The sequence below is a fragment of the Aphanomyces astaci genome, assembly GCF_000520075.1.
Source record: "Aphanomyces astaci strain APO3 unplaced genomic scaffold supercont1.55, whole genome shotgun sequence".
NCBI lineage: Eukaryota > Oomycota > Saprolegniomycetes > Saprolegniales > Verrucalvaceae > Aphanomyces > Aphanomyces astaci.
Window position 1 is genome coordinate 124,477 of NW_009798318.1, and position 18,882 is coordinate 143,358.

Consider the following 18,882-nt stretch of genomic DNA (forward strand, 5'->3'; position numbering starts at 1 on the left):
ATCTGAACGAGGCAAAAATCATCATAGCCCTTCATTCGGCAAAATAATATATATTATATATATCTGAACGAGGCAAAAAACATCATGGCCCTTCATTTGGCAAAATAATATATATTATATATATATCACCTGGAAAGTGCAAAATAAACGGAATTCCGCCGTGCCACGCAAGTTTGGACGGCGCATGCGCTTCAAAATACGACGCGTCGCACCCGCCGTGGAGCGTAAAATGGTCCAAATCCCCCGGGGTAACGAAAAAACTTGTCACGAAAAAAATCTCACCGCTCGTGTCCACTTTGACGTTGATTTCAGGGTACCTAGGACGCAAAAAGAAAAATATTATAAAAAAAGGAGTTGACCGAATCAATACAATGCACATCTCCAAAGTTTCAACTATGAAAACACATCAGCGGTATATTACGAAACCCTAACGAGCAAGGGACTGAGACTAGACAACACCTACAACTCCTCGTTCAAACAGTGCAAACCGAACTCGCAACCCTGGAGATCATATAACCGAGGAGCTAGCCACAAAAGGCAACAACACACAGCGTATACATCGAACGACAATGCACCGCGAGCTAAACGTAGCTACGAAAAATATTGCTCACATACAGAGACCAAGGCACGAAATACATCAAATGCTATTGTCAAAACTGGAGTAGGAGAGAATGGAGGATGAAAGAACCACCTAAGTCAATCAAATCACAGAATTTCTGCCAATTCAAACGTTTCATGGGTCCAAGAACCGCGCAAGTCAATCAAATCAATTTTCTGCCAATCCAAACTTTAGCCATATCCATGAGGCATAACGTTACTACATTTTGTTTGTCCAAGTTTCGACATTGATATGGCGAAATGAATGAAATACTTGGAGCACAAGCACAATAACCGGTGGTCGTTGTTACCGGGCATATGCCAGTTGGAAGGCGATTTGGTCGCCGTAAAAGAAGAAGGGCGACTCGAGGCGGTCAAATTTTTGCTGCTGCTCGGAATGCACTTGGTTGACGCGCCGCAGGAACGCGCGGACGCTCTGGACATCGCCGAGGATGCCACCCGATCCGAGGCTCCAGGTGGGGCCCTTGGATAACTGACAACACAAAACAGTAAGATACACTAACACAATTACACATTAGTCGTCGTGTGTGATCTAATAGTGTACTATATGGCCCCTTGAATAAAACACACAATGTATTGTAGATTCGGTACGCCTTTACTGCGTCGCGCAAGAAACCTCGCCGCGACATTTGATTGGGTAATATGAAATTACTTGTCTCGGATTGGCTAAATATTTTCCATGTCCTTTCTGCGGTTTAGTTGGTAGCCAATCAAATGTCACGGCGAGGTTGCAGCAAGGTTAAATAAACGAATTCACAATACATAGAAACACATTCCGTTGAGAGATGGGGGTTGTCGTCTTAAGTATTTGATGTGTGAGCCCAACCACCGGGTGAAGAAGTTATCTGTAGGATACGTGTAATATGGGCATTCCTTACATACAAACTTGAGCCCAACAAATCGATAGATTTGGCGAAAACGTTTTGTCTGATATTAAAGACAATCATGTAGGTATTGTGGATTTGGTACAAATTTCCAGACGACCCACGGTCGCCACCGAATCGAATCACGAAACGACGCTATTGGCTAATCCAATTTTGAGTGGATTGGATTGGCTCGAACAGAAAGGACAAGTATATTCAACCAATCAGAACTTCAGCGTGATGATTCCATATTGATTAGACAAACCACGGAAGTACGGAAGTTAATAGCGAGTTCACAATATGCTGGATTTATAACATACCGAATTCATCGACGTTTTCGCAGCAATTATGTTGCACATGTTGTCGCCTTGAATCGTCCGTTCGGGATATGTCGAATCGAGCTGGACCGTGAACGCGCCATGGCGTAACTGGTCGCCGTACATGCCTACGAGTGAACCCACCAAATCACCTTAAAACGAGCCAAATACTGTATACTATGACAAACACAATCATTTGTTGCAGGTACTACGTATATACTATAGCAGTACGCATAAGACATGACCACTACATGTACTAAGACTACAAGTCCGATCATCGCCCCCTCCGATACTAGTGTCCTGCAGTATATCGGTATACCGGTAGCCAACACTGGCCACAAAATATCTTCATAAAAACACAAATATACACATATATATAATATACTCCTAGCTCCATGGGATGAAGCACTAGATTGTGGATGCAACAAACACACACACACAGATCAATCAACGATACTGTACCTGGCAAAGTGAACGAGTCGGCACAGCCGGGTTCGCCGATGAAAATGACCCCGCGCTGGTGGTTGGTCTGCGCCAAGAACACTGCGGTGAGCTCACGCAAGTCACGCTGAATGACCACATCCCATGCGTCCGTGAACAAGATCAAGTCGTCGTCGTGGAGGTCGGCGTTGTGCTCAAAGTAATGCGTCAGCCAGTGCACCTACAATCGGTCAGCCGGCGATGCCGGATATGTCAATAATTAGATTCGAATGCGCTAGACACCCCCCCCTACTTGTGTGCTTGTATATGAGTTGTAGTGTTATTCAAAACTGGTACTGTGGCCTCCCCCTGGCCAGATTTGTAGGGTTACTTGTACTGGAGTGATCATCCGTATCGACACTGATAAAAACGGAGGGATAAGGAACGAGTCAATCATGCTTGTATGTACACGCATGAACGTGAAAACACGACGCTTTGTTCATCCTAGTATTGATTTCTTTTGTATGCCATGATGCATGGCATACAAAAGAAGTCAAAAGCTAACTAGCTACACATCCAATTGGACACGTCGACATTCAAGTGGGGGGGGTGACAGGGGGCAAGGGGTACCTTTTTCTTCTGCCCGACTCGAATGTCGCCGTCGGTGTTGGCTTTGCTGCAAGGCCCCCCGCGGAGGTTTGGCTTAACGAGGATGCGTCGTGCAACGAATTCGACACGGCGGCGGCTTTGGGACGGACGTGGGCACCGGTGGAGTGCATAAGCGCGTTCAACTTTCAGTATGTGAGCACGTCTGTTGCGCCAAGCAATGCACCAGTAACGAGCAAGGCCAGTAGCGGCCACTGGTACTTCGTGGGCACTACGACTGGCATGATTGGAGGACTCGGATGGTTGTCAAGTGGGTCCCAACGGTGGTTGAACGGTTTTTCTTGTAACCGACTGTGTCTGCTGGATTTAGACGAAAACCCAAAAACAACAATGGAAGTCGAGCCAAATTCCTACTATTAACAGTACCGTGGTAACGTGGAAATTTGACTTATATATGTACCCTTTGAACCAAGCATAAACTTCAAGGGCTAGTAGGAATAGCGCACTATTGTAGTAATGCCTTTGTCGATATCGACGTCCTAAAGTCATCCTGAAGTTAAACATAGGGAGCCCTCCTAATTGTGGCCAATTTAACGGACGCCCTATGTATATCGGCCAAGACAGTGTTGCCACCACGGAAATCTCCCCATTCAAATCGCCCGTTTACATGTTTACGGTATTCTTCGACGATGGAGCTTGCTTTCTTCTTGTGTGCATACTACTAGTACTACGTAGTATTAATAGTACTAGAGAACTTTAGCAAACCCGGAATTTGACCATAGTCATCTCCGAAATCCATTTTCTGAAATTGTCTTCGATTGTGAACAGGCAATTTGGTTCGTAAATTTGAAATTCTATTTTTAGCAACCTCGGAGTTTCAAATTTCCGCGCGACATGCATTACAAGAATTAACTTCGTCGTTGACTTGCGGACGCTCCGATTGATGCTTCCAAGCCAGGATACAGATTCAAAGTAGAATGCCCTGATGGCAGCAGTAGCACCATGATGACAAACTGAAGTACGGTTATATACGCGTAGATGCCAACGGGCAGTCAGTCGTCCACAACATTTTAAGACGTGGCGGCTGTGAACAACTAAGTGCTACCATGGCGATAAGGATCTGTAGTGCTGCAGAAGTACTGTAGCAGCGTGTGTATACGCAGAAGCTGGGGGACCACATCAAGGACGACGACGCTTGCAAACATTCCAATCGTAACGTTATTTACAACCGAGAATGTCCGCGCCATTCAAAAGCTCAATCTTGACTTGAAATTGAGCTTGTGAATGGTGCGGACATGCTGGTACCGGTAGCCTCGGTTTGATTGACGGTGCGGGGAACCATCGCCGCACCATCGAACAAACGATGTGTGTCATCTCGTTTGGAAGCATCCAGCTCGGTTACGCCATCAGAGCCGGAGTCAACACTTGTATTCTCGTAGTTTAGGCGCTACATTGCCTGTCGCCTTGCGAGTGACCATGTCAAAATGCAATGCGCAATCGCCAGTTGTTGTGAAAACTAACTAACGTAAAACACCAGGTTAAGATTACTTTTTTGGAGGCGTCGGAGAAGAATGCACCATGTTAAAGTTGTTTTTGCGACGTTGATGCTTGTGCTACCCCAGCACTCACGCCAACTTTGGAAATGCGAACCAGGGGGCCATACTTGAGGAAGCACGTTCCCCAGCCAAACGCAAACCCAGTACAGCTGGGGTTGGCATTGCATATCGGACAACAGTCTTCAGCAGAACTAGCGGGGGCATTGGCCAAGTCGTTGCCTTGAAAGTCGGTGTTGTTCTCGATAACCCCACACGACGGCGTAGGTGCCATCGCACCAGCACTCACGCCAACTTTGGAAATGCGAACCAGGGGGCCATACTTGAGGAAGCACGTTCCCCAGCCAAACGCAAACCCAGTACAGCTGGGGTTGGCATTGCATATCGGACAACAGTCTTCAGCAGAACTAGCGGGGGCATTGGCCAAGTCGTTGCCTTGAAAGTCGGTGTTGTTCTCGATAACCCCACACGACGGCGTAGGTGCCATCGCACCAGCACTCACGCCAACTTTGGAAATGCGAACCAGGGGGCCATACTTGAGGAAGCACGTTCCCCAGCCAAACGCAAACCCAGTACAGCTGGGGTTGGCATTGCATATCGGACAACAGTCTTCAGCAGAACTAGCGGGGGCATTGGCCAAGTCGTTGCCTTGAAAGTCGGTGTTGTTCTCGATAACCCCACACGACGCGGCAGACACATACTGCACTGCCAAGGTAGAAATCGCTATGACCAGCGCTAGTGAATTTGTACGCAGCATCAACGCTCGTGTTTGAAAGTAGAAATTAGACTGAGCCAAATTGCCGCGATTGCTTTTATGCGTTGTGACGGGACGTAACTTTTGCGACAACCTGGGAACGAAATTTCATACAATTGCACGATCTGAAGTGAAACTTGAACTTTTCCCAATTACCAGTACGGTACTATACTGTACAAGCTGCGTTGGTGTGAGATCAGGGCTGCACAGAACCTTCAGCGCGGATCCCTGTCCCAACTCTATACAGTAACTGTATATCATCAAAACTTCGGTTATATACCGTTACAGTACGGATAATTAGGGACTTATCCAGGCAGTTTGTCCAGTTATTGGATAAATCTGGCTGGGAACAAAAACACCCGGATACATCCCCAAATTATCCGTAACTTCGAATGTACCTCTATTACAGTATACTACGTAGTAACTGGTTTGGGATACTGTAGGGACATCAATATTTGGGGATGCGGTGGAGATGCGGTGAAGGTACAGTGCTTCATAGTACATTTGTAGAACTTAAAAGAGTACGTTTGTCTCACTTGGTTCTTTGTTGAAGCTGGATAGCTGATGGCGATTCAATTCAGGAGCTTTCCCACGTTAACGTAAGTCCACATTGAATGGAACATGCGTTGTGCACTGATGGTCGGTTGATAACTTGCCACCAGTGTTCGTAGTTGTACTGTACGAATCAAGGGTTCGGTTAGCATAGTACTACTGTACTACTAAATTTACCTCCGATTGGAAATGATTTATAGGTTTACTTTATATTCATATGTACAATTATTACTTACTAGGAGTAGTATATTATACAGGTATTCTTATATTTGCTGTACCAATATCTCCACCTAAACCTCTATAAACCGATATGTTTAGAAGCAATCAGATTGGGTGTATAGAAATTATATGGAAGCACAGTGAAATTTGAGCATCATTTTTGACCATAACTTCTATAACTTCTATGGTGCAAGAAGCCTAGAAACGACGATATTTTGAGCACTTTTTAGAGCGTTATACCATGTGCAGTATTATTTTTTCCTGGCGAATTAACCACAAAAACAATAGATCTCGACAAGGCGAATCGATCATGTGGTTCCAATTCACAATTAACGAAAAATGAGAGAGCTATATTTAGTTACGTACGTTAAGTAAGGGCATCCTCAATGGTACGACGGTATAATCAGACTGTATTTTGACGTTTACCGTCACTGTATTTTACTTTTGCGCAACCCAACGGTAAAACGGTATAAAATTCGCATAACTGTCACTTCCGGATATGCTTGGCGTCAACCTTGTGCAATACCGTCGAGGCATGGACGACGCTTGGGAGATGCTAAGCATGAGTAACGGACGGAACTCCAGAAGTCCCACGGACACTCCCTTTAGAGGGGAAGTGTTCTGCATGGCGCTGCAGAAAGACGTATGAGCCTTTTTAGAGGTCGGCTTATGGACTCATGATCGGTAAGGCAGCAGGCCGCCATTCATTGTGCGGTTGTAGCCATTGTCGTGCGGTTGAAAGATGTGCATTGTTGGCGCATTTTCATTGGACGAAATGATTAGACTTAAAATAGACAAGAAAAAGTAATTTGTAGTAAGAGACCTCAGTTTGCAATTTACAGTTAATTCGGCCTCCGCAAGAGGTTCCTGTCCAAAAAACAAACGGGAGCGAAGACAAAGAATTCTTCAACCTCATCGCCTGAAGCAATTAGTGACTCTGACCACTAACGCTCGCAGTTCCCTGTTAACGGGACGGAGCGATCCCGTCTCGAGAAGTCGAACGCGGCCGTCGCGTGCACCGTCAAGCCACTAACGCGTTTGCCTCTTCACGCCGGCGTAATCCACCAGCTGTTGATCAGCGGTTTCAACCAGATGGCTACGCCAACACCCCATTTACGGCGCCCACTCCGACCCTCGTGGCCGCGCCATTTGATTCCACCGCGCCAGCTGGGACACCAAGTGGCGCACCAACCTGCGCCCTATCCCCGATGACGATGATATGGGACAAGGCGACGAGCGCGGCTTCGTCTACAACGCACCGGCGCTCCCTGACTGACCTCGTTCAACGGCTCGACCACATCGGAGCGGCGCACATTTATCCGCCAGTACGAGAAGTACCTGGACCAAGTCAACGCCCTCCAGCTCAATGTCTCAAGACCCTTCGTCATGCCTGTGAACGCGTGCATGGACGTCTTTTACGAAGAAGCGTGTGGCGATGTGGGACATAGCCAACCACGACTACCGTGGCGTCACGGAGGCAGAGTAGGCCGCATGGTTTAGCAAGGTGTTTAAAGAGGAGCCACAATACCTAGAAGTGCTCAAGAAGCGTTTGACCACGGCGATCCGGTTCGATACGAAAATCCTGGACGCCGACTCGCACATTGGCAAGATGCTAGACAACTTGATGCGAGCCTTGGAGCGCGGCGACCAAGCGTGGGTCTTGGACCAAGAAAGCAAGACAGTTGTTGACATCATGGTCAAGGCGATCAAGCCGCTTGGCCTGCAGAAGTCGGCCCAACGCCAGCTGGCCCTCCAACGCAACAAGCCGTTGAAGTCCAACGTGAACTGGCTGCGCGTGCATACCACCGGGTACCACTTGTATGCCCCGGTTGAAGACGAGAAGATTTTGGCTCCACCTGTGACGGCAGCCGCAGCACCATCGCGGCCGTCCAAGCCTGGACGATCTGAAGGCAGTATTGGCAGCAGTAGTGGACCTCCCCGGCCCCCGAGCAAGACAGCGCGAAGTACGAATGCAAGAAGGCGACATGTCTCAAGTGCGGCAGCGAGAATCACAAGGTGGTAAACTGTCCCAAGTGCGCGCCTGGCGAATCCGAGCGACTGCTCAAGGAGCAAATGGACAAGTGCGAGAGCGCGCGCAACAGGAAGGTAACCAAGCTTCAAGGCAGCGCGAACAAGTCCCTTGGTCGCGAATCCAAGATCGAAGGCATCGTATCCGTCACGACGACCCTCCTCGACGCCGGCTCCGACGTTACATTGGTAACAGCCGGTGTGATGAAGTCCCTGGAGCGAGCAGGCGTGGAAGTCAAGGTGCTTTCGCCGGAGCCATCCGTGATCCAGCCGTATGGCCAAGCACCTGCCATCAACGCGTGCACGGAGCCTATGCCATGGCCTATGCCGAGCCTTGACGCCGCCCTGACTGTCTTAGTGGGCTCGTGGGCGTTTTTCACCCTCGACTGGTTCAAGGGCTACTGGCAGCTGGCGCTCCATGAAGACTCCCAGATGTTCTACTCCTTCATGACCCCCTTTGGAGTGTACACGCCTACAAGAGTGCTTATGGGCCAGACCAACGGGGTGGCGTTCTGCCAGTCGGCGGTGGACTTCATGTTTGTCGACCTATTGTTCAAGGGACTCCTAGCCTGGCTCGACGACATGATTGGCTACGCCGAGACCCCTGAAGACCTCCTCGACCTCCTCGACCAAGTCCTCACGATCTGCTCCTCCTTCGGCCTGAAGCTCATCCAGAAGAAATGCGACTTCTTCCTGACCAAGGTCGTCTGGTGCGACAAAGTCGTTTCAACTGCAGGCGTCCAGCATTCCCTCACAAGAATCCAAGGACTGTGTGCGCTCGCGCCGCCCGCTACGGCCGCCGACCTCCAACAGTTCGTGTGCGCGACCAACTGGATGCGGTCCAGCATCCCCTGCTACACCGAGCTTGTGGCGCCGCTCCGCCAACTTCTCGACGCAGCGACCAAGCAAATTGGAAGTGCGAAGAAGACGAAGCTCACCCGGGTCCAACTCGCTGCCGTTGGCTGGGACGTTGGCCATCTGGCCTGCTTCGACAGGATCAAGGAAGCTCTCTTGGCGATGGTTCCCATGGCGCACCCACGGGCAGACATGATGGTCTGCCTTTACACCGACGCAAGTGAAGGCTTTTGGGGCGCGATCACCACTCAGGTACCATTTGAAGACCTTGCCCTGCCGTTGCAGCGCCACCAGCCGTTGGCCTTTCTCAGCGGTGCTTATATTGGCGCAAGCGAGCGTCGGCCAATCGTGCAGAAGGAAGCGTTTGCCGTTGTGGAAAACTGCAAGCGGCTGGACTACCTTCTTATCCGCCCAGCTGGCTTCCGTCTTATCACCGACCACAAGAACCTGCAGTACATTTTCAATCCTGCCGGCCAGTCCCCAAGCATGGCGAGGTACCAAGCGCACAAGTTGGAGCGCTGGGCCCTGGTGCTTTCCTCGTTCCCCTACACCATTGAGTGCCTGCTCGGTGAAGACAATGTGTGGGACGACCTGCTCAGCCGCTGGGGCGCCGCCCAAGCCCAAGTGCCAACGAAGTCCGTCCGGCGCCTCCTGACTATGGTGTCACCCCTGCAGCAGCCCGACTTCGACTGGCCCAGCCCTCCCGGCATCGTCAAGACCCAACAAGTGGCCGTGAAGAAGGGAGAGACCCCGCCAACTGGCGTGGCGTGGAATGAAGACAAGAACCTGTTCCTCGACAAGGAAGACCGCATCTGGATCACACCAAGTGCCACGGACCTCCAGCAGCGGGTCTGCATCATAGCGCACCAAGGCGCCGCGGGCCATCGTCGAATCGAAGCCACGACCAAGGCCGTCCGCAATGTCTTCGCCTGGAGCACCCTCGAAGTCGATGTCAAGACCTTTATCCAAGCCTGCATCTACTGACTCAGCGTCGACGGCTCAGTTGTCCCGCGCCCGCTTAGATCGGCGCTCCATGCCGTGAAGCCCCAAGAGCTGATCCACTTGGACTGGCTATCCATGCCCACGGCGACGAACGGGTGGCAGAAGATCCTCGTCATCAAGGACGACATGAGCGGGTTCGTGCAACTTTGGCCCAGCGAGACAAGCGACGCCTCGGCGACCGCCAACGGCCTCCTCGACTGGTTCACGACCTTTTGGTATGTCCATACCTGGGTCTCCGACAGCGGCTCCCACTTCAAGAACGAAGTCATCGACAAGATCCGCAAGGCCGCCGGCGCCCACCACCACTTCACGACCGCCTACTGTTCTTGGGCGAACGGAACCGTTGAAGTAGTCAACCGACTGATCCTCCGCGCCGTCAAGACGCTTACCAGCGAGTTGAAGCTGCGCGCGACCGACTGACACCTCGTCCTGGCCATAGTACAAGGATCATTGAACCACATGCCGAGCGACCGACTTAGCGGCATGGCCCCGGTGACCGCCTTTACTGGCTTGTCTGCGACGACGCCCCTGTCAGCGTTTGTCAACACCGTGACCAAGGAAGTCGCCAACATTGACTGGCTCAACTGCACGCGCAAGAAGCACATGGACGAGCTGCTTGAAGCGATGGAACAGCCCTGCATCGCGAAGTGGCTGCGACAAGCGCCAAGAAGCGACGCCAAGCCAAGTCCAAGGCCGTCCAGTTGCAGAAGTTTGCGATCGGCGACTTTGTCCTCGTTAGCCAAGTGTCCCGCCAAGATAACAAGTTGTCCCTGCACTTGCGTGGTCCAAGCAAGATCGTCCGGGTCGTGACATACTATGTCATGGAGACTCAACAGTTGGTGCAGCCTAACAACTTGTCCCTCCACCACGGGTGCCGACTCAAGATGTATTGTAAAGGCGGCCACGAGGTGACCGAAGACCTGGCCGACCATATTCCTTTTGGCAATGAAGGGTTCCACGTGGCCAAGCTCGGCGAAGTCCCCCAAGAAAACGGTGAGTACCAAGCCCTCGTCTACTGGCTTGGTCTTGATGAAGACCAAGCCTCATGTGAGCCCGTGCGCTCGCTCTACGAAGACATCCCCATCGGTTTCCGCTGCTGGGTTCACCAACATGAAGACGAAGAAGAAGTGAAGAAAATGGTCGCGGAACTCCAGCCCACGGACACTCCCTTTAGGGGGGAAGTGTTCTGCATGGCGCTGCAGAAAGACCTATGAGCCTTTTAGAGGTCGGCTCATGGTCGCATGATCGGTAAGGCCGTTAGTCTCCATTATGTGCAGCAGGCCGTCATTCGTCGTACGGTTGTAGCCATAGTCGTGCGGTTGAAAGATGTGCATTGTTGGCGCATTTTCATTGGACGAAATGATTAGACTTAAAATAGACCAGAAAAAGTAATTTATACTAAGAGTCCTCAGTTTGCAATTTACAGTTAATTCGGCCTCCGCAAGAGGTTCCTGTCCGGATAACGATGGAAGCGAAAATAGCGATCCAGTAAGTTGGTGTCAGGGATCGTCAACAATATATTGACGTATCCTATCAATAATTGACAATACTATTGAGGGCAATACTGTATTGGCCCAGGCGTACAAATCAATACTTCGAAGTAGTATTGAACAATAAAGGATATTGTATTGTTCAATATATTGAACAAAAAACAAGCAATATCTCACCAACCAGATGCCCCACACCCTCACAAATACGGCCAAAACGCTTCCAAAGACAAGGCGCACAACATGCAGTAGTCAAAGTGCCTCAAATGCCCCTAGAGCGCGAGATAGAGCATTAAAGGTCCAATCAAAATCAAAATTTTCGCATCTACTGTGGATGCTGGCCCACATCAGAGCGATGATGACTTTGCGTTGGAGACCTAGAAACGGCAGCGCGAAGAGACAATGTCTTCTTCTGGCTATGTGTGCACGTCCTTTATTGTGCCTACATCAAATGACGTTGAACGGCTTTTCAGCCTGTGCAATCGTCTGTACTCTCCACATCGGCGGTCATTGAGTCCTAGAACGAAATACTGGTGTATTTGAGATCAAATCGACATCTTTGGGATCAAGCGCTTGTGGCATCAGTTGTCCATGGCAGTCAAAAAATGATGACGATTTTGACGAAGATGATGAAAACATCGGATCGGACATAGAGTAAATTACATGCCTCACTGTCAATATATTGTTTATTATTGTCAATAAAATTCAATATATTGCAATAATTGATTGTTCGACTTCTCTACCGGTAGACCAATAGAATACACAATACAATACATGTATTGATAAGGCCTGCTTGGTGTGCTAATGCAATCACAGCCTGACGTTAACGATTGGATTGACTTGGCTCTACAGATGAAAGACCGTTCATTTTCAAATTTCCACCATGAAGTTCAAACTCCTCGCTTTCACCGTGGCCGTCGCTGCCTTGGCTCAAAACCAAGTTGTCCCAGCCAAAATCGCTTGCGGCGATAGGCCCCAGACGACAGTTTCGAAATCCTCGGGGGCCAGGAAGCCCAATTAGGCCTGCAACCTTATGTGGCTGGGCTCAAGACCCTCGACCGTTAATGAGACCGAGTACGGCGACAGTCTGATCGCCCCCAATGTCGTTTTGACAGCGGCGCATTGTTTGAGTGGTAAATTACGTTCTGTGGTCGTGGGTACGCACTATTTAACCGGTTTTGCCGACGGGGAACTGGCCAATGTCACCGAGGAAATCAAACACCCCAATGACATCGACGTGGGCATCGTAATCTTGGACCGCAACATCACGACCATCCAACCTGTGGCGGTGTCGTTCCGGGGGACGTGCTCACTTGGGTACGCGGCTGGGGATACGTCACGAATAAATATAGTGGCCCCAAATCGCGAGTGCTCAAGGAGCTCAACTTCACGACCTGGAGCAACACCGCGGCCTCGGATGCGTTATTCCCCATCCCAGTGACCGATACGATGTTGGGTGCTGGAGGGGTGAAAGGAGAAGATGCGTGTACCGGAGACTCGGGGGGATCGTTGACCATCGAAGAAAATGATACCGTGCGCTTGGTGGGGGTGTCCATCTGGGGCTGTGGCTGTGGTCGGCGCGGCAAGCCAGGTGTCTATGCACGCGTCAGCGCTGTTCGTGACTTCATTGAACCGTACTTGCCGAAGTGAGTCAAACTTGCGCGTGTCATAATGAAAGCGAGCGACATGGCCAACATGCAACCCACTTGTACATACAACCGACGTGGTTATGGAACACCAAACTCGCTCGAGTAGTGTTTCAAGTAAGCTTCGTTAATACTATTAATACGTAGTAATACGGAGTACTATTAATACGTAGTAATACGGAGTACTGTACGCATTACCAGTTGGCATGTTGCGAAACAATTACCAACACTCCTAAATAGTGTCAATGCATTCTTGTAAGAGAGAATGATGGTCACGAAACAATAGCGAAACAGTTTATCCGGAAACTTAATTCCGGTTAAGTATCCGGAAACCGACGAAACTTCAATGTTTGTGGTGTGATTTCACGTAAATCTGATTACTCTTTCGTTGAAAACTTGGTGAGAGGTCAATGGACAAAAGAATTGGAATCCAGGAAACCATTATTAATGTCAAATTAGTGTGATACCAATCACCACACAACATCTCTTTACACACAAAATTCAGGAAGTACTTACGGGCTCTTCCAAGTACCGTCGTACTTTCAACCCAAAATGCGTTCCCAAGTAAGTTTGTCGTTATTTGATCGCACTTTGGTCGTGCTTTTGTCGTGTTTTCTGCTTCCACGTGATTGGCTAGTGATGGTTTTGTCGTGTTTTTGGTCCATCGTGTTTTGAAGTTTTCAGCGCCCACGGATTGGACAAACCTCTCCAATCAAAGTGGCATATGCTTACATGCTAATTTTCATATAAAGGCCAATGTGCTGCTCACCAGTGAAATTTGACGGCAGTGGTGGCGACCTGCCCTAGATCCAGGCACAAGGCCTAGGTCATACGAGTCCTAGGAACATGTAGATTGACAAGAAGCATGATAGCTATGCCTAGCTATAGCTTTGAAGTCTCCGCCATGATGTTCCGCAGCCTCTCCTCGTACATAACTGTAGTCAAGTCGTGCCGTGCCGTGAGCAAGACAGGGTACGGCTCGCTGTTACCATAGGTATCGTCATGGCTGCCGAAGCGTCCACAGCGGTACTGTGGCATGACCCCAAAGGTATCCTGCGGAAGTGGGATTGATTTCACAGTTCCTGGTGGTGCAGTTGACGAGAACACGTCCACTAATGGCGGCTCCGACCAACCTTGGCATGGACTTGCAGCCTCCAGGTGCGAGTAGAATATCCAATACTCAGATGAAGTAAAACGTAATCCAATCATTTTAACCTACTACCTCTGTTCTGAAATAAATCAAACAATCAGAAAAAATGGAAAATGAAGAGCAAAACAAAAAAATGCTTGAATCTACGAACATGTCCGGATAGAGGAGACAACAACGAATCCAATCGCAGTGCTTTCCCACCAAAATTCCACCAATCATAGATGGCCGTCATGTTTGAATATTTAATACATTGTTTCATATAAAATCGTTATCCGGATAGCCGGCTACGTTAAGGGAATGCTTTTTCCGGATAATACCAGTGTATCCGTATGATTGACTCGAGATCAACAGCTCAGTTTGAAATATGAGCGCGTCACCGAAAACAACGACCAGCGCCAAAGCGTTCTCCACCTGATTCTTCGTACTACATTGTACTGACAATCTCGCCTTGTTTTCGGAGGTGAATCGAGTTTGTACCCAAAACGTGTGCAAGTTGACTTCATGGTAACACAGACGAAGCTGGTGGGCAAGCACATTGAATTTAACATGAGTTTGTGCTGCAATAGCAGTCATATCCCACCACAAAAATGAACCTGCTCCTGGCGTGCCTTCGGGAAGGCAAATTGCCTCACGGCTCGTTTCAGTTTGTCGCTGGGAATTTCGGCGTCACTCGCTTCACGATCCGCTTGATCTGGCTACGCGCACAGGTCGACTTGAACAATGACCAGCGCATCTGCGTAAGCGTAGCGTCACAAAAGGTTAAGTGTGGACGTAAATTGAAACATGATGACATTTCTTCTCGACTTAAGGAGCTGTCAAAAACCTCACGCACAACGATGCGCGCCGTCGCCGCTGGACTTGGCATCCCCACGACAGCCCTCCACGCGTACTACAAGCGTGGCGCCATCGTCAAGTACTCCAGCTACGTCAAGCCCGCGCTGACGGATGCCAACAAGGTTGCGCGTCTGAAGTGGGCTCTCGACCACGTCATCGGCGGCTCGTCGCTGCACTTCAAGAACCTTATGGACACCGTCCACATCGATGAGAAGTGGTTCTACATGACGCGCATTTAAGCGCACGTTGTACTTGGCTCCTGGGGAGAAGCCACCTCATAGGCAGTGCAAGTCCAAACGCTTCATCACGAAGGTGATGTTTTTGTCGGCTGTGGCGCGTCCGCGGTGGAACAACAACACCGGCGAGTGGTTCGACGGGAAGCTCGGGACATGGCACTTCACCGAGATGGCTCCTGTAATGCGCTCCAGCCGCAATCGTCCTGCAGGCACGATGGAGTTGAAAACGAAGAACGTCGACAAGACAGCGTACCGTCAAATGCTCGTCTACAACGCGATTCCAGCAATCCGAGCGAAATTGCCGGCTGGAGAAACGAAGTGCGTGAAGATCCAACAAGACAACGCGAGACCGCATGTGTCCGCCAAGGACCCAACTGTGGCTGCAGCGTACAAGGCCGATGCGTGGGATATGGAGATTGTGTGCCAGCCACCGAACTCACCCGACATGAATGTGTTGGATCTAGGATTCTTCCGCGCCATTCAGACCCTACAAGAGCGTCACAACTGTCTGACGGTGCAAGACGTTGTGGCCGCCACAGAGGCTGCGTGTAACGAAGTCAGCATGGAGACGCTGGACAGCAACTTCATGACGCTGCAGTCGTGCCTACAAGAAGTGATTAAGGCTACTGGTGACAACAACTACAAGATCCCACACATGGGAAAGAAGAAGTTGGCCTTAGCCGGAAAGCTGCCCGAGACTATCGCATGCGACCCTACTTTGTTGAATAGAGACTTTTAGCAAGTGCGAAATGTCAGTAGTTTACATACTTTGTACTTCGTTCGATTTTATCGATGTCTGAAGTTGGAAGTTTAAAGAATTCAGATTTAGCAAGTCTGAAAAGTAAATCCCGACACACCAAGCCAACACCATCCATTATTCCTTCTCCTGTTCTTAGTCTGTGCCAACCGGTATGACTTCATTGCGCGCAATTCAACGAGAGACACATAAGGGCGTGTAGAATTGGATTTGTGTATCATGTGCGACGTTATGAAACGATAGTCATCGAACGCTTTGGACTGTAGGGACTCGGACTAGCTCAGCGGTCCTAATGCCCGCTGCTTTCGAAGTTTGAGGATCTTGTGTCAAGATTCTCCCTCTGTTTGGCCGTCAAGTATCGTGGCGACCAAACATAGGTTTACGTAGTCAGGACCGAGCTCGCCGCCCGTCGTCCTTGCCTTGGCATAGGGTGATCAGGTGGCAATCATCGGCGGCTTGGTGCGCGGCGGCAGGGAGTATACTTGTGATGTACTGCCCTGAGCTACAAACTCAGACTAGCGTCCTGCATCACTGTACATACCCGCGCTTGTGCACTATCCTAACACTACATAGTCTTAACTACCTATGCGTCGGCTGAAGCGAGTCGGAGCATGTTGGTGTGAACCTCAATAGAGCAATTTGATTGGCTCGAAAAGTAGTCAGATGTCTGCGGACTTCGATGCCAAAAGTGTGATGACTTCCTGACTTTTCAGACCTGTTTCCGAGCAAAGTCTGCAAGCTTCGAAGTTCGAATCGAAGTTTAAGTCTGGAAAGTCAAGATTTCGCACTTGCTAAAAGTCTCTAATGAGGGCTGCACCCGACTTGGTGAAGAAGACATCGACAAGAGACTCCGAGACCTATCTCAAGAAATTGCGGAGGCCTTGGAAATGGCGGAAATTTGCAAACTGCTCGAGGACATGGGATTTCGACATAATTAAATACACTTTCTTGCATTCTTAATAATAAATATTTTTTTGACAGCTCTGCGTCAAAATTTGTTTGATTTATTTCCGAACGTCAAGTTTTGCGATTGTTTGATTTATTTCGGAACAGAGGTAGTACTTGGGATGCACAAATACCCAAAACACGATCAAAACATGACTCGCCATCGTACTTTGAAAAAGTGATTTCAAAGTACGACGGAAACGATTCTGATTGGCTCCGTTCGTTTTTGAAAGTTACTTGGAAGAGCCCCTTACAAAGAATCGATCGATAGTAGATTTGGCGATTCAGCACAAATCTACAAATTTTGGGTAAACGGTAAACAGTGGTTAGGACGCGGCTATCGTGTCCTATATGCCGGTAGCTTTGGCTCACATTGCAGACCATGGTTGATCCAATAGCCCGTGCCAAGATTTTCACAACGTTGTCGCCCCGAAGAGTCCACCCAGCCCCCCACGACCGTTTCTACATCAACGCGACGAATAGAGTCGTTAGTTATTTGATGACTCGCCTGAAAATCACGACGTGGGGATACAGTACTCCAAGAACAACCTGAACGCCGTCCACAACATCCACGTGCTGTTTTGCATGGACTTGCATCAAACGATCTCGGGACAAAGCGGCTAAAGCCTGACAAAGCCGGCATGACCTACGCGCGCCCGGGCATCTCCCGCCGGTTCTCCGAGTTCCGATCTCTTCACCCGCGACAGGTTCCAACTGCCCCCTTCCTCCCGCCAACCTCTGGGTCGACTTTTGTATCAGGTATTTCCTTATCTCCACTTTGGCCACGCGACTACGTTCCCTCCAAGACGTGCACGCGACTACGTTCCCTCCAAGACGTGCTGGACGTGATCAACTTGTCGCCCCCCATGTAAGCCACGCCCGTGTTCAAGTCGTTTCTTGGTCCGACCCTGGATTCCCGCCTCGCGTATAAGGTTATTCATGTAATTCCCGGCCAGCATGCAATTCCCGGCCAGCAAATGACCAATAACAATCATGCATGGACAATGATTGGACAAAATTACGTACTCTTGTATCACATACTTGTAAGATTTAATATTCTGCTTGTCGGACATGTAATACAGTTTATATATTAGTTGCACTTCTAAATCAACGTTATCGCAGACGACTACAGTATCGTGGGTTGTGCTTCGAAGTATACTCGTATTTCTTTCAGGGTGTTGACGACAACACGGATAATAATGCAACCGTACCCTCATCCGGTTACTATCCGGACGACCATTGTGTACTCGACACATCGTCGTCAGTCCAAGGTGTCCTCTCGAAAATACATTGTGTCCTTCACCGGCCTGAACGACACCCTTTGTACACCAACTAACTGTAAACAATGGTTGGTTGCGTATAGCTTAGTGATGGCGTAGGAGTCTTCACGCTATCAATTCATTATTCAGAGCAACTCCACCCGTGGAACGAAGGAAGGAATTTACGGTTACGCGTAGCTCTATCCGGCTAACTACCGGTAGTCTAGAGACTGGCTACATGTGGTATGTATTTCAATCCAGAAGTGCGTTGAAAAAGGTGTGTTCGGTCGACAAGTGCAGAAGACTCGCACGGGGCAAGGGCGTTTGCTCCAGGCATGGAGCACAGAAAAACGCCTGTCGACCAGCACCATCTTCGGGGGGATTCTGTATGAATAGCCACACAGCCGTGGTCGACCCAGTGCAACCGTATGCAACACACCAGGGGGCCGTGTGACGGAGCTGGAGCATGGGCTTGTACTACTATACCACATCGTGATATTGCCATCGCAAAGGTATATTATTCGACGGGCCGACCATCTTCGAATTCGACCGTCTTGCCTTTTATTCTACACGACCTTTCTCCAAAGGTCGTCAGCTTTAGCTAGTTTTTAGATTGTTCACTTTTACATTTGCCTAACATTGGATCTACTCCTTTCTTGCTGTGTTCTTCTTGGCCAAGCCGAGAGTATCCGGTCCTGAAGTCCGAACCTCCGGACCTTCGTAACTTTTGTGCGTCTAACCCCTACGACCGTCACAAAAATGGTGGAGAAGCAGGGTAACT

At 49.5% G+C, this 18,882-nt stretch overlaps 6 protein-coding genes across 6 annotated transcripts; 4 read left to right on the plus strand and 2 right to left on the minus strand.

Moving 5' to 3' along the window:
* Positions 1-904: 904 nt before the first annotated feature.
* Positions 905-2,997, minus strand: H257_14216 (hypothetical protein; the record flags this gene model as incomplete). Its single annotated transcript, XM_009841977.1, has 5 exons — positions 905-1,090; positions 1,802-1,926; positions 2,261-2,459; positions 2,849-2,894; positions 2,945-2,997. 5 exons carry the CDS (start codon positions 2,995-2,997, stop codon positions 905-907), a joined length of 609 nt encoding a protein of 202 aa, XP_009840279.1.
* Positions 2,998-4,405: 1,408 nt separating this feature from the next.
* H257_14217 (hypothetical protein) lies at positions 4,406-5,183 on the minus strand (the record flags this gene model as incomplete). Its single annotated transcript, XM_009841978.1, has 1 exon — positions 4,406-5,183. The coding sequence occupies exon 1, from the start codon at positions 5,132-5,134 to the stop codon at positions 4,406-4,408; it is 729 nt and encodes a 242-aa protein (XP_009840280.1). The 5' UTR covers positions 5,135-5,183.
* Positions 5,184-10,246: 5,063 nt separating this feature from the next.
* On the plus strand, positions 10,247-11,001 carry H257_14218 (hypothetical protein; the record flags this gene model as incomplete). The annotated part of the gene is made up of 2 exons (XM_009841979.1): positions 10,247-10,482; positions 10,527-11,001. 2 exons carry the CDS (start codon positions 10,247-10,249, stop codon positions 10,999-11,001), a joined length of 711 nt encoding a protein of 236 aa, XP_009840281.1.
* A 1,306-nt stretch (positions 11,002-12,307) lies between these two features.
* Positions 12,308-12,995, plus strand: H257_14219 (hypothetical protein; the record flags this gene model as incomplete). Its single annotated transcript, XM_009841980.1, has 2 exons — positions 12,308-12,591; positions 12,627-12,995. 2 exons carry the CDS (start codon positions 12,308-12,310, stop codon positions 12,922-12,924), a joined length of 582 nt encoding a protein of 193 aa, XP_009840282.1. The 3' UTR covers positions 12,925-12,995.
* Positions 12,996-14,657: 1,662 nt separating this feature from the next.
* On the plus strand, positions 14,658-15,879 carry H257_14220 (hypothetical protein; the record flags this gene model as incomplete). Its single annotated transcript, XM_009841981.1, has 2 exons — positions 14,658-15,101; positions 15,145-15,879. The coding sequence occupies 2 exons, from the start codon at positions 14,658-14,660 to the stop codon at positions 15,877-15,879; spliced, it is 1,179 nt and encodes a 392-aa protein (XP_009840283.1).
* A 1,604-nt stretch (positions 15,880-17,483) lies between these two features.
* On the plus strand, positions 17,484-17,714 carry H257_14221 (hypothetical protein; the record flags this gene model as incomplete). The annotated part of the gene is made up of 2 exons (XM_009841982.1): positions 17,484-17,594; positions 17,649-17,714. 2 exons carry the CDS (start codon positions 17,484-17,486, stop codon positions 17,712-17,714), a joined length of 177 nt encoding a protein of 58 aa, XP_009840284.1.
* Between the last annotated feature and the right edge of the window lie 1,168 nt (positions 17,715-18,882).